This window comes from Mobula hypostoma, chromosome X1, assembly GCF_963921235.1.
Source record: "Mobula hypostoma chromosome X1, sMobHyp1.1, whole genome shotgun sequence".
NCBI classification, from domain to species: Eukaryota; Metazoa; Chordata; class Chondrichthyes; order Myliobatiformes; family Myliobatidae; genus Mobula; species Mobula hypostoma.
Window position 1 is genome coordinate 21978705 of NC_086128.1, and position 24896 is coordinate 22003600.

At 40.6% G+C, this 24896-nt stretch overlaps 1 protein-coding gene across 7 annotated transcripts in view; it reads right to left on the bottom strand.

The window, feature by feature from the left end:
• LOC134340353 (R3H domain-containing protein 2) overlaps positions 1 to 24896 on the bottom strand; it is a 265555-nt gene that overhangs the window by 72227 nt on the left and 168432 nt on the right. For 5 of the 7 annotated variants that reach the window (XM_063037505.1, XM_063037499.1, XM_063037500.1 and 2 more), the window contains 2 exons: positions 23303 to 23457; positions 9282 to 9383 (listed from right to left, as the gene is read on the bottom strand). In XM_063037505.1, coding sequence (XP_062893575.1) covers positions 9282 to 9383; positions 23303 to 23457 — 257 coding nt within the window. The remainder of the gene's footprint in view (positions 1 to 9281; positions 9384 to 23302; positions 23458 to 24896) is intronic. The other 2 variants (XM_063037503.1, XM_063037504.1) reach the window with 1 other exon arrangement.

The window sequence follows — 24896 nt, forward strand, 5'->3', positions numbered from 1 at the left end:
AACTTGAAATGTTTAAGGGGAACATTGAGGAGAATCTTCATTGAGAGTGTGGTGAGTGTGCGGAACAAGCTACCTGTGCAAGTGGTAGATATGGGGTCGATTTCAACATTTCAGAGAAGTTTGGATAGGTATATCAATGGTAGAGGTATGGAGGTCTATGGGTTGGGTGCAGGTCGATGTGAATAGGCAGTTTGAATGGTTTGGCATGACTAGATGGGCCGAAGGGCTTCGTTCTGTGTTGCAGTTTTCTATGATTGTATATGTATGACTGTTGGCACTGTGTTTTGTACCTTGGCCCTGGAGTAAATGCTGTCTGGTTTGGCTGTATTCATAGATATTCGTGTATCGTTGAAAGACAATTAAACCTGAACTTAAAACATTCTGAATATTGAAAAGCCTAGAGAAAGTAGATGTGAAGAGGACGTTTCCAGTTGTGGGAGAGTCTAGGACCAGAGTGCACAGCCTCAAAATAGAACATCCCAGAGATGAAGAGGAATTTTTTTTAGCCAAAAGGTGGTGAATCTGATGAATTAATTGCCACAGATGGCTGTGGAGGCCAAGTCACTGGAGTAATTAAAGCGGAGGTTGATAGGTTCTTGATTAGTAAGGGCATCAAAGGTTTCAGGAATGCAGGAGAAAGGGGATGAGACAGATAATAAATCAGTCATGATCTAATGGCGGAGCAGACTTGATGGGCCAAACAGCCTAATTCTGCTCCTGTGCCATGGTAATTATGTTGATATAGACTACAGTCTTTGTGTTATTATCTGCCCCAACAGTGCAGTTGTCTGAAGGGAGCCCAGTAATACTACACCATTAACACTATCTCGAGAAGACCCAATATAGTTTTATACTGTTGTCCTTTAGGCCTCATTCTACCTATGCTAGAGGATTACACCCATGCCTCAAACCATTGCTAACAAATTTGAAGAGTGATTATGTGCAAGTTAAAGCTATACTCTTCATGAAGTGTTTGTTAACAAGTGATGCAGTTGCACACTCTGGCAAAGTGCTGATTGCAACATCAGATATTCCCTGCAAGCTATTAAGAATTCTCATCTGAATGCGAGCATTGCACACTCTTATGAACTTTTCCTTGCTTACCAGTATGAGGGAGGGCAATAATAAGAGTTTAGACCTTGTTTGCTTTAGCCTGATTAGAAGCAGAGGAACTCTCCTTGAACTTCACTGCAATCTCAAAACTGCTCACCTAAGTGTAATACACTTTGTTCCCACATCAGGTTTACTATGGTCTCTGGGAGCAAGAGAAACACAAGGACAATTTTTGTTGTAGAAGCTGGAAGAAAGAAATTGCCAAAATCATTTCACATCAGACTCATTCCTGTCCAATTTATGTTATCTTGAAGAATCAACTCCCATGTTACAAGAACTTTCCATGTACCTTTTTTTTGCAATTAATAGTATTCCTTGAGAAATTATCTACAGGTATACAAATTAACAAAAAAATGGTGGGGCTGATAATTTAATCTACTTTTAAACATGCACATTAGCATGGCAAATTCATCATTAGTTCCCTCCTCTTTGTGATGCTGTGGACAACACCTAATATTGGCATCAAGTATCCCTGGAGAAAGAAAATATAACTGGATGGAGTAAGAGCGAGAAAAAAAATATAGGGAGTTGGTCAAAGGGCCCTTTACATCTGTACTCCGATTCAAAAGGGTTGCAGTCATCCTGCATCTCAAGCTCATATTCCATCTTATCCCATCACCCCTTTATTCCTAGTGTCCAAAATGCTATCACTTAGCCTTGAACATACTCAACAATGAAGTAATTATAGCCTTTTATGGTAAAGAGTACTCAGCGAATTGTGAAACTTGGAAAAGAAATGTCTCTTGACCTCAGTCCTAACTGGTCAGCTTCTCTTATCCTAAAATTACGCCATAGTTGGAGACACTCCAAGCTTGGGAAACAGTGTCTGAACATTTAGCCAGTCAATCTTATAATTTTTGTTTAGATCACCTCTTATTTTTCTAAATTCTAATCAGTGCAATTCTACTCACCTACTCTCTCATTGTTGGACAATTTTCTCATCCCAGAAACCAGTCTAGTAAATTTATACCATACATTTCCAAGGCAAGCATCTTTCCTCGGGTACACAGGCCAAATCTACATACTTGTGCTCCAGACCTACTCTATACAAGTAGATTTCTTTATACTTGCACCCAAAGGCTTTTGCAATAATGGCCAGCATAATACAGTGGATTCTGATTGATTGGGCCATTGGTTAATTGGAGCAACTGCTCATTTGGGACAACTCAAAAAGAACAATAATTAATCGAGAGAATAGCCGGGATTCCCTTCATTTATTTGGAACACTATGATGCCCAACTGGGACAGGAGACTACTGATGAACAGCTTCCAACAAAAGTCAGTCGCACGTGATTGTGTAGCCACAGACACTACACCGTGATCAGAGTGAACAGTTTTAAAATAGCGTCAGTTGTGTGTTTCTGTGTTCAAAACACTGCGATTTTTGTCATTGATAGTTGGCGAGAAACAAGCAGTAAGACCTTTCAGAACTATTTTGTTCACTGTGGTTTCAAGCCTTCAGGCTTGGACATTCCAGAAATGGACGGGAATGAATATGAAACAATTTCACTATTTCAACAAGTTAGAACTACAAAAAATTTGAAGGCATCAACAATCATCCTGAATGATATAATGAAAATGAAGATTTGGAGGATGCAGTCATCTAAAGTAAGGGGAAATATGAGGCTATCAGGCAGGAACTTGGAAGCATAAATTGGAAACCGATGCTCTCAGGGAAACGTAGGGAAGAAATGTGCCAAATGTTCAGGGGATATTTGCATGGGGTTCTGCATAGGTACATTCCAGTGAGACAGGGAAAGGATGGTAGGGTACAGGAACCGTGGTGTACAATGGCTGTTGTAAATCTAGTCAAGAAGAAAAGAAGAGCTTACGAAAGGTTCAAAAAACTAGGTAATGATAAGAGATCTAGAAGATTATAAGGCCAGCAGGAAGAAACTTAAGAATGAAATTAGGAGAGCCAGAAGAGGCCATGAGAAGGCTTGGCGGACAGGATTAAGGAAAACCCCAAGGCATTCTACAGGTATGTGAAGAGCAAGAGGATAAGGCGTGACAGAATAGGACCAATTAAGTATAACAGTGGAAAAATGTGTATGGAACCAGAGGAGATAGCAGAGGTATTTAGTGAATACTTTGCTTCAGTATTCACCATGGAAAAGGATCTTGGCAATTGTAGGGATGACTTGCAGCGGACTGAAAAGCTTGAGCAAGTAGATATTAAGGAAGAGGATTGCTGGAGCTTTTGGAAAGCATCAAGTTGGATAAGTCACCGGGACTGGACTGGATGTACCCCAGGCTACTGTGGGAAGCGAGAGAGGAGATTGCTGAGCCTCTGGCGATGATCTTTGCATCATCAATGAGGACGGGAGAGGTTCCGGAGGATTGGAAGGTTGCGGATGTTGTTCCCTTATTCAAGAAAGGGAGTAGAGATAGCCCAGGAAATTATAGACCAGTGAGTCTTACTTCAGTGGTTGGTAAGTTGATGGAGAAGATCCTGAGAGGTAGGATTTATGAACATTTGGAGAGGCATAATACTATTAGGAATAGTCAGCATGACTTTGTGAAAGGCAGGTCGTGTCTTAAGAGCCTGATTGAATTTTTTGAGGATGTGACTAAGCACACTGATGAAGGTAGAGCCATAGATGTAGTGTATATGTATTTCAGCAAGGCATTTGATAAGGTACCCCATGCAAGGCTTATTGAGAAAGTAAGGAGGTATGGGATCCAAGGGGACATTGCTTTGTGGATCCAGAACTGGCTTGCCCACAGAAGGCAAAGAGTGGTTATAGATGGGCCATATTCTGCATGTAGGTCGGTAACCAGTGGTATGCCTCAGGGATCTGTTCTGGGACCCCTACTCTTCGTGATTTTTATAAATGACCTGGATGAGGAAGTGGAGAGATGGGTTAGTTAATTTGCTGATAACACAAAGGTTGGGGGTGTTGTGGATAGTGTGGAGGGCTGTCAGAGGTTACAGCGGGACACTGATAGGATGCAAAACAGGGCTGAGAAGTGGCAGATGGAGTTCAACCCAGAAAAGTGTGAGGTGGTTCATTGTGGTAGGTCAAATATGATGGCAGAATATAGCATTAATGGTAAGGTTCTTGGCAGTGTGGAGGATCAGAGGGATCTTGGGGTCCGAGTCCATAGGACACTCAAAGCTGCTATGCAGGTTGACTGTGGTTAAGGAGGCATACAGTGCATTGGCCTTCATCAATCGTGGGATTAGGTTTAAGAGCCGAGACTTAATGTTGCAACTATACAGGACCCTAGTCAGACCACACTTGAAGTACTGTGCTCAATTCTGGTCGCCTCACTACAGGAAGGATGTGGAAACCACAGAAAGGGAGCAGAAGAGACTTACGAGGATGTTGCCTGGATTGGGGAGCATGCCTTATGAGAATAGGTTGAGTGAACTTGGCCTTTTCTCCTTGGAGCGACGGAGGACGAGAGGTGACCTGATAGACCATAAGACCATAAGACAAAGGAGAAGAAGTCGGCCATTCGGCCCATCAAGTCTGCTCCGCCATTTTATCATGAGCTGATCCATTCTCCCATTTAGTCCCACTCCCCCACCTTCTCACCATAACCTTTGATGCCCTGGCTACACAGATACCTATTAATCTGCCTTAAATACACCCAATGACTTGGCCTCCACTGCTGCCTGTGGCAACAAATTCCATAGATTGACCACCCTCTGAGTAAAAAAATTTCTTCGCATTTCTGTTCTGAATGGGCGCCCTTCAATCCTTAAGTCACGCCCTCTCGTACTAGACTCCCCCATCATGGGAAACAACTTTGCCACATCCACTCTGTCCATGCCTTTCAACATTCGAAATGTTTCTATAAGGTCTCCCCTCATTCTTCTGAACTCCAAGGAATACAGTCCAAGAGCGGACAAACGTTCCTCATATGTTAACCCTCTCATTCCCGGAATCATTCTAGCGAATCTTCTCTGTACCCTCTCCAACATCAGCACATCCTTTCTTAAATCAGGAGACCAAAACTGCCCACAGTACTCCAAGTGAGGTCTCACCAGCGCCTTATAGAGCCTCAACATCACATCCCTGCTCCTATACTCTATTCCTCTAGAAATGAATGCCAACATTGCATTCGCCTTCTTCACTACCGACTCAACCTGGAGGTTAACCTTAAGGGTATCCTGTACGAGGACTCCCAAGTCCTGTTGCATCTCAGAACTTTGAATTCTTTCCCCATTTAAATAATAGTCTGCCCGTTTATTACTTCTGCCAAAGTGCATAACCATACACTTTCCAACATTGTACTTCATTTGCCACTTCTTTGCCCATTCTTCCAATCTATCCAAGTCTCTCTGCAGACTCTCCATTTCCTCAGCACTACCGGCCCCTCCACTTATCTTCGTATCGTCAGCAAACTTAGCCACAAAGCCATCTATTCCATTATCCAAATCATTGATGTACAATGTAAAAAGAAGCCGCCCCAACACGGACCCCTGTGGAACACCACTGGTAACCAGCAGCCAACCAGAATAGGATCCCTTTATTCCCACTCTCTGTTTCCTGCCAATCAGCCAACGCTCTATCCACGTATGTAACTTTCGATAGAGGTGTACAAGATAATGAGAGGCATTGATCGTGTGGATAGTCAGAGGCTTTTTCCCAGGACTGAAATGGCTAGTATGAGAAGGCATAGTTTTAAGGTGCTTGGAAGTAGGTACAGAGGAGATGTCAGGGGTAAGTTTTTGTTAAGCAGAGAGTGGTGAATGCGTGGAATGGGCTGCCGGAGGCGGTGATGGAGGCAGAAGTGACCGGGTTTTTTCAGAGACTCCTGGATATGTATATGGAGCTTAGAAAAATAGAGAGCTATGGGTAAACCTCGGTAGCTCCAAGGTAAGGACATGTTCAGCACAGCTTTGTGGGCCGAAGGGCCTGTATTGTGCTGTAGGTTTTCTATGTTTCTGAAGTATTGTATGAAGACAGTACATTTTCTGCACTGATTTTGTTCATTTACAGTCAATCAAAAGAAAATGGCAGCATACACTGGATGAATTCTTCTGGCAGCATACACTGGATGAATTCTTCTGTCGATAACTATTAGGAACTAATATATCTTTACAGTACTGTAGTAGTATTGGCAGTTTCCTAATTCTGTATTTCATCTAAATACACAATTTTTTTTACTCAGTTGTTTGTCTCTTTTTTAAATACCTTCTTAATGATTTTCATGAAACTTCGGCTAATTGGGACAGCAACATTACTTGGGCCAAAATGTACTGGTCCCAATGTGTTCCAATTAACCGGAATCCACTGTATTCACATTTTTATTACTTGGTGCACCTGCATGTTACTGTTCTGTATTTCTCACATCAGTACTTCGAGTTCTGTGTATACCAAAATTTACTAGTTCCTTAACACTTCATTTATACTGTGTTTCTATTCATTTTGCTATATTTCCCAATAATGATTCTTGTGGCACGTGACCTTTAACTTTGGGGAAACATAACTTTGTTTCCCCTATGGCTTTTTTTACCCTTTGACCAATACTCTATCCATAATAATAAAAATTATTTCAAATAATTTGAGTGCATATTTTAAGTAACAACCTTCTTTGTGCAGCATCCTAACAAATTCTTTTTGAAAACCCAATTCCACTACATTCACCGCTCTTAACAATGATGGCCACATCTTAGAAACAGACCTTTTGACCCAATTTGTCCATGCTGGACAAATTCATATCTAAGTTTGTTCTATTTGCCCTTGCTTGGCCCACATCCCTCTAAACCAGGGGATCCCAACCTGGGGTCCACGGGCACCTTGCTTAATGTTACTGGTCTGTGGCATTAAAAAAAAAAGAGCTGGGAACCCCTGCTCTAAACCTACCTGTCTTTTAAATGTTGTTATTGTACCTGCTTCACTGGCAGCTTGTTCCATATACTCACCACCTTCTGCGTGAAAATGCTGGCATTTAGGTTCCTATTAAGACTTTCCCTCTCGCCTTTTACCTATGCCCACTGATTTCCTTTCCCCTGGAAAAAGACTCTGTGTATTCACTCTATCTATGGTCCTCATCATTTTTTACACTCTGATTGGGTCATCCCCAAGTCTCCAAGACTCCAAGAAATTAAGTCCTAGTCTGCCCAAACTCTTCCTATAACTCAGGCCCTGGAGTCCTGGCAACATTCAAGCAAATCTTCTTTACTCTCCAGTTTAATGGCATCCTTTTTATAATAGGGTAACCAAAACTGGAGGCAATATTCCAGCTGCCGCATCAATGTCAAGTACAATGACAACATAACTTCTCACTCCTACACTCAATGCAAAGTTGCTTGAAATTTTTATTTGGTCACCATACAACCATGTTTCATGGGCAGTGCATCCTACATTATTTTCTATTCTACACAATAACCACCATCATGCCCAATCAAAATTATATTTTGGTACTGCATTAGGGCTGATATGCAGGCAAGATAAAGACAGCACAGTCATTCACATAATACTCTTACGCAGAAAGATTCTTTTAAACCCATTAGTGTAGCCTGGATCTGAACTCCGATCTAGGTCGTAAAGTGAAAGGCTACTGACTAACCCAGTTCTGTGTACAATAGTTTCACAACTCATAACCCACCTTTCTGATTTGGATTAAATGACAAAGGGTTATTTTTTATTTCAGACACATGTGAGTGGTTCATCAGGCAATTTACTCATCCGGCAATCTGATTAGAACTTCAGTGACTGAATGAGATCATATTAAACAAACAACAGTACCATCACCTGACTACTATATCTGGGTCATCTGATTGCTATTTACTGGATTTAGAGCACAGGCACAGCAAATTAGTTTGAGAGGCAGCTTCAGGTTCTAATTCGGGATGTGCCAATAATGTATAAATGTTTGCATTCTAAACAGCATATGTCTGTTTTATTAGCAATCAACTTGTTAATTCCCATGAAACTGTAACTTATAAACTTTTATTTTTAACTTGGGTATGCTATGTATTAAATAAATCCACAGGGTCCCTCAGCAGTTTCTCACCTCCTCCCAATAATAAACCCACAGGTTGGTGACAAGATGCTGAAAGATATCTGCAAACCACTATACTTGTTGTTGCTTGTTATTTATTCTACATTTTCCATGTGACTATTCTGTAAGTGTATTTTTATGCATTTGATTAATGACATTATTTTGAAAAATATCATTAATTAATGTTTAAGAAAAAACAACAGAACATCACTACAAAAGTCAAGTGTGTAGAACTATATATCTCTTTTGAAGAAGCTGTTAAGTCAAACTACAATACCTCAACCCAAGTGGCTGTCTTTGAGTAGGACTGTATAGAGGATGTTGGAGTTACACGTTCTACATTCTGTGTAACAAGTTAAAGAATGATGGGTTGGTCTGCATTTACATTACTATTCTGATTGAGCATCCACATGGTTTCCAGCACTTAGGATTGTCATCCAAGGCAGGAAACTTTGTCAATTTTTCCCCTTCCCAGTTCAGGATATTGAATCTATTCCTACAAATTTAGGCCTGGCAAAGATTAGCTTAGCTCAGAGTAATTAATGCACACAGGATCTATGAGACCAAATACCATGAAGGTCAGAACAGTTATCCAATATGACAGGGTGAGATTTCTATCTGAGCATATCTGAAGGGTTATAAAGTCAGAATTACTGGTAAATTTGTTTCAGCAATGCAAATGCTGATTCATTAATGATGCACTTATATGGTTTGCAATATCAATTAGTAGAACAAGAGATTATTAATGGAGATTGTAGGCTTGTGATAACGAGCAGTGATGAAAGCAGCACAGGTCCTTTTTGCCACATTGCATCTCAGCAGGTAAAAACAACCCATTACTAATTTTGTAGAACTAGATAGAATTAAATTTCATATAAACATTTCCCCCATGTGAAGGCAGCAATTAATTTGGATATGGAAGTTATTTGGACGGGCATGTCTCTTTTCCCACTGAAATACCACAGGCATTAAAAAAATAGAAACCATGCTTTCTCAGCGAAAGTCTACTAGTCCTATCACTGCTTCTGTTTATCACTGGAAGCACATGGCAGAGGCCATTATATACCCAAACACTTACTTCTGATCCAGTGGTATTCTTAACACATTCAACCATAATACTGTTTGTGAAAGACTTAATGACAGCACAGAGAAACATGCAAATTGACACACGCAGGCAAAACTAAACATACAGAACTAATAACATGTACCATAGTGTACTGCTGGGGAGGCGAGACTGGCAGGAGAACTTGGGGACAAGAGGTCGCAGAATACTGGATTGGCTGTGCAGAGGGCTGCAAAGGTGGCAAGGGCTAAGAAAGCCAACAACACAGATAAAGTATTGGAAAAAAAAAGAAACACAAGGTTAATGTCATCATCATCTCTGCACAATAATCAAAAATATTAGCAGTCAGACCAATACTTATTTTCTTTTTAGTAATGGTGTGCATTGTTTTCCCCCCCATAAGTTACCATGAATCTATTTCGATCAAGTGCAAATTGCCTTCAGGAAGCTGTTGTCAACAAAAACATCACAGCAGTATGAGGTAATCTGCTCTATGTCTTTGCCAAAGCATTCTTCAGCTGGTTGATTAGTAATTTGAATGGCATGGCCCTGTAATGACCACCAATCCCCACCACTGAAAATCATGAAAAGCAATTCTGCAAATGCTGAAGGAACTCAGCAAGTCAGGCAATATCCGATGCTGCCTGACTTGCTGAGTTTCTCCAGCATATTGCGTCTAGGCACCACCGAAAAACCCTGAAGTTAGTGTTACATTGTGAGACCTCATGGAAGTGGCTTGCAAAAGCAAATCAAATATACAAGTTATTAATAAAATTTTTGAAAAATACAAACGGATAACAGTAACACAGCTGTCTTCTGAAGATTGTATCTACTTAATGAAATATAGATAGTACCCATGCAGAATTTGTGTTTTGAATAGAGAATAGCAACCTAGAGGGTCCTTAAACCAAAATGATATGCAAAATAACAAACCAATATGCTGTAAATGTTAATTTAAAAACTTTATAAGTTAACTATTTTGCAAAAGTAAGGTCGCATTTGAAAGACGCAAAATGTTGAGTTACCTATTGCAAGGAAAGTTTGCCAATTTTTCAGTTAAGTCTAATCTCTACAATCACATAGGAACAAGAGATTTCTTAAAAAACTAATGGGGGTTGAGATATCAAATATTTGACTGAGCGTATTCTTTTAAGACTGTTCCACCATGCAAAAATCACTGGAACTAGTCAAGTTCTGATCCAGTATATACCTCAATATTTCAGAGGGAGATGGGGGTGGGGTCAGGGTCTGCTAAACCACTCTTTTGATTAATGATTTTTAATTTATTTGTGCCTGAGTTATAAAAGCTAAAATTAGATCTATTTCAGGAAAAAAAAAATCAGCATTTGGTACACTCTGTGTCCTAGTGTCTCTGTTCTTCTTCTCTATTTAAACATTTAACAGTTAATTTATATTTCTTCCATTCAAAGATGTCACATTTCTTTGCATCTGAAACCTACCTGTTCAAATCCACCAATCTGCTCATGTCTTTGAATCCTGATTACCTACTTTACAATTAACTACACACAAGCCATGGTAGCAACCAATGTTGATAGAGTATCAGAGGTTCTCAAACATTTCCTATTGCTTACCCTTCTCAGATCTGCCAGCTGCCTACATACCTCACTGGTATACACTGCCACCACATCTTCCTTGCCAATGTTGGCAGCCAGAACATCAGGGCGGTGGGTGAACAGGCCATGGGAAGTGGACAAAATATTCAGGCTCTGCAGGAAGCTGAATCTTGGGAGAGGTTGAGGTGGAAGATCCTGTTTAATCAGGCAGAAGCAGTAGCTGACAAGCCATTGAATCAGCCAGAAGACCCACCTAGCTGTCACAGTCACTCTGGGTTACCTGGCAACCATCTATTCTTCAAACTCAGAGATCACGCAATGAGGTGAGCACTGGAGGCAATGGGAAACTCAGCAAGCATAGCATCACTCCACCTCTGTCCAACCCTACCCAAACGTCTCAAAACTTCAGTCAGTTCTGCTGTCTCCAGCTAGAGGACAAAGATCTTCCTTGGAGAATCCAGCAGTTGGCTTCAGGCCTCACCATGTATTTGTCGAGCCAAGCATCAAGGAGCAGCAGTAACTGCTATTACCTAAACTAGATGTTAATCATCAGATCAGTCTGTTGGTAAATATCCATGGTCTTGCCCTACAATGAAATTTAAATCCACAACACATTTTTATCCTTTTTCCTGAGTGATTATTTTTTTAAAGTACCATACAAGTGTAGGTACGAATGTTTGGAAAAATCAATTGTATATGCAAGAATGACTTCATTTACATCAGCGAGAAATAGCAATGGCCCACTGGTAGTTAATAATGTTTATTTCTTCCACATTCATAAGAAGATTTCTAGTCAACTCCCCTTTTCAAATCAACTAACTTTTGATCCATGTTGCCACAGTCTCTATTACACAAAATCTACCTGCACACAAGGCTGTGAAAATTCACAGACGCAACTGCCACTACATTTCTTCTACTTTAACACTTCATAATTTCCTTTAGGGGTTCCACTAAAAATAACAGTCACGACTTGGTCCTCTTAAGATCCATGCTGCCTGCCTGAAGTTAACTCAAATCATTCCAGGTTAACTCAATCTTTATTTTAGCATGGCAGGCTCAAGCAATTTTGTGACTGCCAAGTCTATTGTTAACTAGGTCATCCTTTTTGAAAAGAAGTGCAATGTTGGTGGGGATAGATGAAAACCTGATATATAGCCAACACATACATGATTTATAACGATCTTTCCTTACCTCATCAAGCACAATTAATTGTATTTCTAATTTGCAGATTATTTAATAAGTTACTAAGAAATTTTGTCATTCAGATCCCCTCAGAAGCCATAAATAGGTGACATTCCCTTCCAAACTGCAGTCTTTCTGACAGAATTGATAATCAACTTCAGATGACTGGATCAGAGCATAAAGTACAGATTTACAGGGTGACATTGAAAGTTCTGATCCGTGCTGGCACTGAAATCAGTGGCAGGGTAAGGTGGTAATGCCACTATTATATTTGAGTCTGCTTATTAAATTGGTGAAAAGAAAACCCAGTAAACATATACAAAAGAATTGTTAGAGATCACGTATGAACATCAAGGAGAATGCATTAGCATCAAGAGAAATACTGCAGTCTTATACGAGTCCCAAGTCTCGATATCTACACAAAATGTCTTACAACCAAAATGAACTTCAAGTGCTGAAGACTTGCGTGCTGGAGTTCTATGCTATTAGCCAAGCTCTTCTGGTGCAGTGCTGACACTGGTATCTACTCAATAATACTGATTATTGCTCTGGTACATCTTATTCTCTGAAAAGCCAAGAGAAAATGCATCTCTGTAAACTGAGCTCTGACCAGCAATCAATCCGGACATCAGAAGTTTGAGAGGAGGGGATTTCAATCATGTCCACTGACCAAGTAGAAAAACGCAGCGTTGGATCACAGCAGCATAAATAGAGCTCTGACCAGCGACCAATCTGCATTTGGGATTGATTAGCAAGAGCAAATTAAAAGGCAGGGGCAAACACAGCGGCCATCGGCAGAGTGGACGGAGTCAGAATGTTGATCCTGAGGCTTAGAGTGGACAGAGTTACTGGTGATCTTGAGGCTTTAGCTCTTCAAGGCTTCAGCCAGAGAAAGCAAAAAAAAAGCAAAGTTCTAGGTAAAGTTTTTTCTTTTCATCCCTTCTCTACTGTCCGAGCTGAGCACATATAAAGGTGCCAGACAGGTGAGTTGAATGCCCCTCTTGTGGGATGTGGGAAGGGAGGGAGACTTACAGTATCCCTGGTGACTACAATTGAAGAAGTGCATCCAGCTGCAGTTTCTAACAATCTGCGTTAAGGAGTTGGAGTTGGAAATGGATGAACTCCAGATCATTCTGGAAGCTGAAGGGTGATAGATAGGACATATAGAGAGGTAATTACACCCAAGGTGCAGGACACAGGAAACTGGGTGACAGTCAGGATGGGAACAGGGTTAAACAGCCAGAGCAGAGTATCCCTGTGGCCATCCCCCTCAACAACAGATATACCATTTTGGATAATGTTTTTTAATATATTGGAGGTGGGGGGGGGGGGCAGGGAGAAGATGACCTAACAGAGGAAAGTCACAATGGTCGGGTCTCCGGCACTGAGCCTGGCTCTGTGACTCAGAAGGGATACAGGGGAGAATAGGAACGCTGTGATAATAGGAATTCATTAGTTAGAAGACCGGACAGGAGGTTCTATGGGTGAGAACGAGATTCCCAGATGGTATGTTGCCTCCCAGGTGCCGGGGTCCAGGACAGCTCGGATCGAGTCCTCAGCATTCTTAAGTGGGAGGGTGAACAGCCAAAGGTTGTGTTCCACATAGGTACCCATGACATGGGTAGGAAGAGTGTCAAGGTTCTGCAAAGAGTGTTCAGGGAGTTAGGTGCTGAGTTAAAGGGCAGGACCTCCAGGGTTGTGATCTCAGGAATGCTACCTGTGCCACATGCTAGTGAGGCTAGAACTAGGATGATTATATAGTTTAACACATTGAGAAGTTGGTGTAGGAGGGAGGCCACATAAGATTTTTGCATCACTGGGCTCTCTTGCAGGGAAAGTGGGACTTGTACAGAAGGGGTGGTTTGCACCTGAACTGGAGGGGTACCAATATCCTAGCAGCAAAGTTTGTTAATGCTGCATGGTGGGGTTTAAGCTAGAGTTGATGGGGATGAGAATCAGAATGCCAGAACAGTTAGTGGAGCAGTTGTGGAGGCAGATGTTGGTAAGACCTCAGACAAAGTTAGGAATCAAAATTTTGAGCATGAAGTGCGACTAGTATCCTGAGCTGCGTACATTTCAATGCAAGAAGTGTCGTAGGAAAGGCGGATGAGCTCAGGGCATGGATCAACATTTGCAATTATGACTTTGTTGCCATTAGTGAGATTTGGTTGCAGGAGAGGCAGGATTGGCAACTCAGTATTGTGGGGTTCCATTGTTTTAGACGTGACAGAGCAGGAGGGATTAAAGGAGGACGGGTGGCGTTACTAGTCAGGGAAATTGTCACTGCAGTGCTCTGTCAGGACAGATTGGAGAACTCGACTAGTGAGGTTTTATGGGTGGAAATGAGAAATAAAGGTATGACCACGTTAATGGGGCTATACTACAGACCACTCAACAGTCCTAGGGATTTAAAGGAACAAATTTGTTAAAGAGACGCAGACTGTTGCAAGAAACAGAAGATTGTGATGGTAGGTGATTTTAACTTTTCCATATATTGATTGGGACTACCATACTGCAAAAGGGTTGGATAGGATAGACATTGAGAAATGTATTCAGGAAAGTTTCCTTCATCAGTATGTAGAAGTGCCAACGAGACAGAGTGCGATACTTGATCTGCTATTAGGGAATGAGACAGAGCAGGTGACAGAAGTTTGTGTATGGGAGCACTTTGCATCTAATGACCACAATGCCATTAGCTTCAAAGTAAATATGCAAAACAATAGGTTTAGCCTGTGGGTTGACATTCTAAATTAGAGACTGCACTTTTTTCCCCCCGTAGATGCTGCCTGGCCTTCCAAATTCCTCTAGCATTTTGTGTGTGTTGCGTTGATTGGGACAGGCTTTTTTTCTGACAAAGGAAAGTGGGAGCCCTTCAAAAAAAAATTCAGAGTACAAAGCTTCTATGTGCCTGTCAGAATAACAAGTGTCGGGATCCTTACTTTTCAAGAGATAAGAGCAAAAAGGAGGTGCAAGTATAGGCAGGTAGGAACAAATGAGGTGCTTATGGAATACAAGGAATGCAAGAGAACACTTAAGAAATAAATCAGGAAGGCTAAAAGAAGGCATTAAGTTGCTCTAGCAGACAAGGTGAAGGAGAATCCTAAGGGATTCTACAGGTATATTAATAGCAAAAAGATTGCTAGGGACAAAATTGGTCCCCTGGAAGACCAGAATGGTAATCCATTTGAGGAGCCAAAACAGATCTTAAATTAATTCTTTGCATCTGCATTTGCTCAGGAGACAGACGTAGAGTCTATAGAAGCGAGACAAAGTGGCATCAACTTCATGGACCCTGTACAAATTACAGAGGATGAGATGTTTACTACCGAGGCAAATCCCCAGGGCCTGCGAAATTGTTCCCTCAGACCGTATGGGAGGCAAGTACAGAAATTGCCAGGGCCCTAGCAGAGATATTTAAATCATCTTTAGCTACAGGATAAGGTACTAGAGAATGTTGTTTCGTTGTTTAAAAAAAGCTCTAAACATAAACCAAGAACTTATAAGCTGGTGAATCTGACACCAGTTGTGGGAAAGTTATTGGAAGGCATTCTAAGGCACCAAATATATAAGTATTTGGATAGATAGACATGGACTGATTGAGGATAGTCAGCATAGCTTCGTGCGTGGTAAATCATGTCTAATCAACCTTACAGAGTTTTTCAAGAAGGTTACCAAGAAGATGGATGAAGGCAAGGCAGTGGATATCGTCTACATGGACTTTAGTAAGGCACATGACAAGGTCCCTCATGAGAGGCTGGTTGAGAATGTTTAGTCACTCAGCATTCAGGATGATGTACCAAACTGGATTAGACATTGGCTTGGTGCTAGAGAGTGGTAGTAGAAGGTTGCCTCTCTGACTGAAGGCCTGTGACTAGTGGTGTGCTACAGGGATCGGTGCTGGGTCTTTTGTTGATTGTCATCTATATCAATGATCTGGATGATCAGCAAATTTGTGGATGACACCAAGATCAGAGGTTTGTGCAAAGTGAGGAAGGCTATCATGGCTTGCAGAGAGATCTGCATCAGCTGAAAAATGGGCTCAAAAATGGCAGATGAAATTTAATGCAGACAAGTGCGAGGTTTTGCACTTCGGTAAGACCATCCAGGGTAGGTCTTGCACAGTGAATGGTAGGGCACTGAGGAGTGTGGTAAAACAAAGGGATCTGGGAATACAGGTCCACTACTCATTAAAAGTGGTGTCATACGTAGATAGGGCTGTAAAGAAAGTTTTCGGCACATTGGCCTTGATAAATCAATGTATTGAGTACAGGAGATGAGATGTTATACTGAAGTTGTATAGTAGGGGTATGGAGGGCTACGGTCCCGGTGCAGGTCGATGGGAGTAGGCAGCCTAAATGGTTTCGGCATGACTAGATGGGCCAAAGAGCCTGCTTCTGTGTTGTACATCTCTATGACTCCAATGTCCTATCAAACTCCATCCAGTTGAGCAATAGCCACTCACCAATTTGCATTCACCAAAATACTAGTGTTCGATCTCATCAGAGACTTGGCCTAACTTGAACAGGAGATGAAGGCTGGAGAGAAATGAGAAAAATGTCCCTCTACATTAAAGCAACATTTCAAAGAGACGGCATCAATGGGAATTAAAAGGAAGTCTGACTTTTGATGAAGGGGAAACCTAACCTATGCAAGGTAAAGTAAGGGCGTCATAGTACCATAGCGGTTAGTGCAACACTATTACAGCTTGGGGCATTCCAGAGGAGGGAGCTCAATTCTGGTACCATCTGTAAGGAGTCTGTACATTCTCCCTGTGGAACGCATGGGTTTTCCCCAAGTGTTCTGGTTTCCTTCCACAGTCCAAAGATGTACAGGGGAGGTTAATTATTCATTGTAAATTATCCCAAGGTTAGGTTAGGGCTAATCAGGTTTGTCAGGGGTATCTCAAAGAGCCAGAAGGGTCTACTCCGCGCTATAGCACTAAATAAATAATATTAAAATAAAGTGTCTTCCTTAAGATTCATTCTTCAGCACCTGGGCATTACTGGCAAGGCTGGCATATACTGCCCATCCCCAAGTGCCCTAAGTGGTTTGTTAGGGCATATAAATCAATCATATAGGTGGATTTGCAGTCACATGCAGGCCAGACTAGGTAAGTATAACAGATTTCCTTTCTTGAAAGACACCAATGGGTGTTAGATTGATGGGTCTTTAATGAATGACACTTCAGGTCATTAACTGAAATTAAATCTCATAGCTGCTGTTGATATTTAAAACTGGATCTCTGAATTCTCTGGTTGGTTCAGATACTAGCCCAGAAATTTAACCACTAAGCCGCCAACCTTGTAATTGCTGGAGGTCAATTTTCATAGTCTCAGCCTATCCAATCATGACTAACAAATGGTAGGCAACATTCACCCCTCATAAGTGATGAACAATTATCAACTTAAGAGAAAGCCTTGTAATCATTGCTTGGATTTCAACATCATGACTGCTGTGGTGTCCCAAGCCAATTATGTTATGGGGTCACCACATGGGCAAGTCACCTTGGCTTGGAGTAGGGAAAGGTTGTGCACACCATTGTCAGCAATGCCACATTCACTGCCAGTTGCACCCATCAAAAGCACTCAAGCAGTCTTATCATCTAGGACAGCATGGTTCCCTTGATAGGTGCTCCTGCCAATGGCCGCAATATCCATCAGTACCACCAATACACTCTGGCTAAGTATATACTGACTGGCTACAAATTGTACTTTTCTAGCATACCAAGGTTACTTTGTCAAAATCTCCCTCCTTTGCAACCTTCACAATTGTACAGGGAAAAAGCGAAAGTGTCAAAAGAACACGATTGATTCTAAATTCCTCAGTAACCTGGCAAAGAAAGATGCAATCTCTTTCATTGCTGAGTCAAAACCCTCCAATCCCCTACTAAAGTTCATTGGAGAACCACTATTAATGCATGGGCATCAAAGCAACAACTTACCACTTTTTGGGGGAAATGACCAGCCCAAGAGAATTGTGACTTTAATAGGGACAAGGGCATCAAAGTCTGTGAATAGAATATGATTTAATAGATTGATAATTGGAGAAGTGCCAGGATGAATTCTGGACTAAAGGTTATAAAGTTGGGAATTATGTAAGGACAGAGGTTAGTTATACAAGAGATATTTTTTCCTCCCCATTGAGGACCCCAAAGATGCAGGGAAGACAGTGCTGGACAGTGATACAAGGAAATAATCAGAAATTAATGAATTATCAATGGCAGTCATGGTAACAATAGAGAAAACATGTAAAATGGTGGCTGTGAATGTAGCAAATTATAGGAAAGCTTGAAGAGGAATTGAGGATAACAAATTAAAAGTTATGGAGATTGAACTGTAAAGCCACTAGATGTAGAGGATGGGTGTGGAAAGCAGATTCCACCTTCAAGAGAAACATTAAGATACCTTGAAGAATAATCATTTTAAATGAAAGCAATGAGGAGTGAAATAATGCAAGGTATTCATGGGAGAAGATGTTGCCCGAGCGTGAGACAGAACAAAATGCACATCAAAAAGGACAACCCCACCACCAATCTGACTTGACAGGTGGTGGAATATATAACCATAAAGACATGATACTGAAGGAAAAGGAATCAATACTCCTCAGCCATATCTCAGTGAAGGTGGTACCATCAATGTTAGAGGAGTTATTGAAGAGTTATTGAATTATATGAATATATTAGATATTAATTCAAAGAACAAGTATTCAGTTCTTAATGTAAATTGAAATCAGTAATCTGTCAGACATGACAAAATATGGATTCAGGAAACTTTCAGGCTGCTGCTTTAGACTGTAACATACCTCGATGAGTGTTTTGGAAGGCTAAAACAGGCAAATAAATAAGCAGTAGAATTGTTTATGGGTCAATCCTGGGACAAGAGAACAGGAAAGATAATAGCAAAGAATTACAGGGTTTTGAGAAGGCAGGGTAGAGAAAATGAAGGATATATTATAATCAGAGGGATAGAGGAAAAGAAGGAGACAACCTACAAATTGAAGTAATGAACCTGCTTTATAAATCTGGTTAGGCTGCATCCAGACTATTGCAAAGCATGGAGAAGAGGTTCACCAGGATGCTGCCAGGACTAGAGGGCAGGTGCTACAAGAAGAGGCTGGATAGACCTGGGTTTCTTTCTCTAGAGAAGCAGAGGGTGAGGAGAGACTTGATAGAAGTTTATAAAATTTAAGAGAGGCATAGATAGAGTAGACAAGTGTATCTTTTTCCTAGAGTTGAAACATCTAATATGAGAGGGTATGCATAAGGGGAGAGGGGAAATGTTCAAAGAAGATGTACAATGAGTTTTTTTTTTAAAACAGTGTGGTAGGTGTCTGGAATGCACTGCCAGGCGTGATGGTGGAGGCAGATACGTTAAAGGTGTTTAAGTAGTTCTTATATAGGCACAAAATAGGAGAATATGGAGCATGTGCAGACAGAAGTGATTAGACATCATTGGTTTAACTTGTTTGGCACAATTTCGTGGGTCGAAGGTCCCATTCTTATGCAGTAGCGCACAACCCAAGTCAAAATTTACAAACACGGTACATATTTGATTAAGCGAGCAATGACTTGAAATACACTTGGAATAAAAGAGAGAAATGTGTGGAGAAAAATTAGATTTAAAGTTGGAAGTCTAATAAGGCTGATGCAAGTTTGATAAAACCAACGATAAATGATGTCCAGTTGCCAAAACAACTGAGTGAGATGAGATGCTATTCAATATATAGAGGAATATGTATTTGTATTTCCAATAATTTAAATGATTCCTGTGGCCGCTTTGAAGCAACTGGAAACACCCATGTTTCTATGGATGGGCCTAGCTACCCTTTGCCACCATCAACAGACTCTCTTTACATTAGCAACCATTCCCCTTCATTGTGGTGTCCTAGGATGACTAAACAAACACATATTTTTCAATGGAACTTTGTTACAGTTACTAACAACTCCTTAGGCAGTCTTTCAGGATTTATGGTAATTGATTTCCACTCCATGCAAATCACTTATGGATTCTGAGGCAATTTGTGGGCCCTGCAATCTCTGACTCAAGTGTGGCAGGAAATGGCTGACAAGATGGGTGTGTGTTTAGTTTGAGAAGTGGTACACTACGATTTATACTGGGCTTCTGTGCACTCATGATGCATGGACTTGAAAGTTTTTTGTGCCATCCCAAATGCCCTTTTCTCCATTTTGAGCAGACATGGAGCAGGGATTCTTTGGAGTGGGTGGGGATGCGGCAAAGTGAGCAATATGCACTTACTCTATAGAGCCAACTGTAATTAAGGTCTCAGTGCTGTAATTATACCACTTACTAAAGATAATATTGCTTGGTCATGCATGGCCTTACAGGAACTTTTGTAGCTATGCCCAATTCTTTTTTGTTAAGGAACCTGAGTGTGGCTAAAGGCAACTTCTGTGTCACATGACAAAAAAACCCACACAAAACCTATTCCAGTAGCGTCGCTGATGGTCTTGCCCTAATTATACAGTAAAAGGTATAATGGAAGCAGTGTATACAACCAAGTTAGCTGAAGAAAAACTGCTGCTATGATACAATCTCTAATGCACTGTAAGTAGCGACTATGATGATATTTTGATATATCGCTAGGCTTATAGCTTTTTTTTGTATCACTTTAAGTTTTGCCTTACTTTGATAATAGGCATAGAAGACTTAAATGAGGAATAATACTCTACCCACTATCTATGACAGGAGTTCCAAACCTAGTGTCCACGGACCCCGTTAATGGTAAGGCTCCATGCCATAAAAAAGGTTGAGAACTCCTGATCTATGAGTTCTGCCAGAGCCCTATGAAGTTTTGTAGTAACTCTTCACACGTCTACCTGCGCATACTTTCAAAATGTCTCAAGTTATACACCTGTTTTTTCCCCACCCAAGCTTAATTTGGAACTGCTGCAGCAGAATTTTCATGTTATGATGATAAACAACAACCAAATGCAAACGGGTTTTTCGTGGCTGTAACTTTACAGCCCAATGAGGAACTAACTTAACTTAGTGGTAAAATGCTACATGGATTCAGGCAAATTCTTCCAAATTTATTGGTAATGCATCCATATGCTTGGTGTCACAATCAGGAGATTCGTAATTGTAGTTTTCTATGTCAAGAAAGGAAGATCACCAAAGCTGTAATTGAAGTCTTCTACATGGACTTTACTAACTCTACAGTGGCAGCCATAAATTAAGAGGGAAGTGGGCATCACTAGCTCATTATTGTTAGTAGTGGCAACCTGCCTGAAATCTAGAGAAAAGGTCTGACTTCAGCATCAAGGGTTCTACACACAAACAGATCAAGGTTTTGAGGGATTTGTACACTGAATATCTCTGTTAATCAGCTTTAGTTAAAAACATATTCCCCAATAAACATCTTCTAACAACTTTTCACCTGGATTCCTTCAAACCTAGGGTTCCCAACGTGGGGTCCACAGATTGCTTGCTTTATGGTATTAGCCCATGGCATAAAAAAGGTTGGGAACCCCTGCTTTTAACTGACAAAAGAGTTCTCAGATAGACCCTGGTACGGACACAAACATGGGACGCTCTTTCTAAAATTCTATTGGTTTTCCAAGTCAAGAAGGCTAAGTGTCCAAAGCTCAGGCTAGTTAGTGACAAGAGAGAATGGCTTTGGTGGTCAATTTATGGAAAGAAATTAGGACATTTATGTTTTAACTGGGTCACTTTTGCAAGTCTTATAGCCCCCAAACTGTTAATATAGCTGAGTACCTGGAAGGCCTTAATGAAACCATTTTGAATACAACTTGAATAATTCACTGACCTCTGTCAGAAATGAGGAAGTCTATTGCAATGCTTGGCACTACCAGGCAGCAAGCAGAGACCTTTATGGAAACCTCTCATAGCCACGACTAGATGTGACTGGATGCATCAAGCTCAACGTCTACTCCTTTTGTTTTCTTGGCTTTTAGCCATACTCCAAACCATCTTTGATGTTTATATAGGATTTAGGGGGGAAAAGTATTTGTGGGGACATTTTCAGAGAACAAGTGAATTGTTATAAGCATTTTGAGTATCAAAAGTACTTGCTAATATTCCAAAATTTAATTTATTTTGATGAAGTCAATAAACTGTACGGATTAGAGCTGGCAGATATACAAAACAGCAACAGTAAAATTTGTGGTGTGGAAAAAACAACCTAAACTGTGTTCAATGTCTTTGTGTCTCATCTCTGCCTCTGTTCTTTAGCTTACTCTATGTCTGGACAGTATGAAGGAGGCGGACCTCCACCCTGGATTTTTCAGTCTTCATAATCAAATACTGAGAAATTTGATATGTGGATCTTACATGAAGCTGGATAATCAATCCATTTACTGCCACAGAAACACACAAACATCATTGATCCATTTAGTAACTGCATGTCAACAAGTACTTTTATTGCTAGTTTACAGATAAGTGTGCAGAACAAATGGCAACTAAGTCCCCTCTTTCACAATAGTGACTAATCTAATCTAGACAATAAAGCATCAAACAAAAGAAACCCTTCTATTGCTTTCTGGTGTGGCACTGAACAGTAAACACCAAGCATTCCTCACCATTGTTAAAAGTGCTGGAGAAGTACAGGCTTGGAGTTATCAGGCAAGGACTGGATCACCCTTGACCATCTTCCCCAGTCCTGACGTCCCATAAATAAGTCATACATGCACCAAAGATCAAATGAAGACAAGTCCTGATGCATGGTCTTGAATCAAAGCGTCGCCGATCCCTTTCCCTCCACAGATACTGCTTGATCTGCTGAGTTCCTCCAGTAATTTGTTTTTGCACCAAAGGTCTTAATTGACTTATGAAACTGTGTAATAGCAAAAGGCACCACCTTCAGGATGGAGAACACCAAAAACAAATCCGATTAAATACCAATTTATCCATTCAGACTTCCTGTGAAAGACTAACATAATTCAGGACCTTCTGCTGATGTCTTGCTATACTAGAAATGGCATTTAACTTAAAGATTTCCACAACATATTTCTGTTCATAAATAGAACAAGGGTGTGTGTGAAAATTGATCAGCTGCACTATTGTCTTGAGCGCATCCGTGACAAAATACGAAAATCTGCCACCACCACTAATAAAGAGGCACCACCACTAATAAACTGACTGAGGCTCCCCAATATCAGAATAAATAAACCAACAATAAGCATACAATTTGGGATCCATGTTCATGCACAAGTGAAATTCTAAAAACATTTGGATTAAATTTTCCTGTATTACATACTGAGATAATAAAATGATTATATTATGAAATGTTCATTCCTATCCCTTCATAAATTGGCAATCTAAAATATTTTTGAATTGAACACAGTTAAGTTTTGCCCGCAATTTATGAAATATCCCAGGCAAATAATCTAGGACACTAAGGTAAGGGGAAGGGATACTGGATGGTGACTCACCTGTGACATCATATGATTGGTCATTGGCTGTTGCTGAGGAGTGGGTGGCAGTTGCTGCTGTTGTGCAGAATTTGATAGGACAGTCCTTCCAGGCTGCTGTGCAGAGGCTTGCACAAAACCCGATGAACTTAATTCAGGAGTCCCAAGTGGTAAACCTAGAACAGGAGTTCCAATTCTTACAAGATGGATAGAATGATCTTACAAAGCTTTAAATGGCTGCTGTACTAGCTTAGAAACAGCTCCCAATCAAAATCTACTAATTTTTCTTATTCAATTCCTCTTGCTCATACATCCCAAGTTCATAGCACTTCAAAATAATAAGGTCAAAATTTGAAGGAAAGATAGCTAATATATTGCTACAAAAAAAAACTCAAGTATGATTTTCTAGAAATGTATTAACTGGAAAAAGATTGAAAATTGTGTCTTCCTTTACAACGGAAGCAGTCTTAGAAGGAATCCTAACTTATTTTGATTTTATTCGTTTTATAAACATGTACAAAATATAAAACACTCAGAGAGCCGATTGTGGACTGCAGGAAGGGTAAGACGAGGGAACACAAACTAATCCTCATCGAGCAATCAGAAGTGGAAAGAGAGCAATTTCAAGTTCCTGGGTGTCAATATCTCTGAAGATCCAACGTGGTCCCAACATATCGATGCAGCTTTAAAGAAGGCAAGACAGTTATGCTTCATTAGCAGTTTGAGGAGATTTGGTTTATCACCTTTGACACTCGAAAACTTCTACAGATGTACCATGGAGAGCATTCCAACTGGCTGCATCACTGTCTGGTACAAGGGGACCAAAGTAAACTGCAGAGTGCTGTAAACATAGTCAGCTGTATCAGAGGTACTAGCCTCCATAGTATCCAAGACATCCTCAAGGAGTGGTGCCTCAGAAAGACGCCATCATCATCATCAAGGACCCCCAGCACCCAGAACATGCCGCCTTCTCATTGTTACCAACAGGTAGGAGGTACAGAAGCCTGAAGGCACACACTCAGTGATTCGGGAACCACTTCTTCCCCTCTGCCATTTGATTTCAAAATGGACATTGAAATCATGAACATTACCTCACTACTTCTTTTAAAATTTCTGTTTTTGCACTACTTATTTTAACTATTTAATATACAGTATACATTTACTGTAATTCAGTTTTTTCTATATTTATTATGTACTGCTGCCGCAAAGTTAACAAATTTCACGACATACGCCAGTGGTATTAAACCTGATTTTGAGTAAGATAAATAAACACAATGTTTTTGCCTCAGTTCAAAATCCAAACATTTCTACCATTTTTTGTAGTTTCAACTGATCACACTGGAAATTCCTAACAGAATTTGTTAAAAGGAAACAGCTGCTCCAAGAAAGTACTTACAATCAAAGGATCCCTCAAAACAAAGGTTATAAAATAAAGTAGTAAAAAAATCATGAATTTTCTCTATTTGTTGGTGAATTTTGGAAATAGATGGCATGCCAGGATTTTCGCATCCTGTTAAGTGTTCTGACGTTTTGAAAGTTCAATGGAAGCAAGGTTTTCAGTTGCTTACCAGAGTCTAAAATAAATACAATTCCCAAACATCAGGTCACGAGCTGT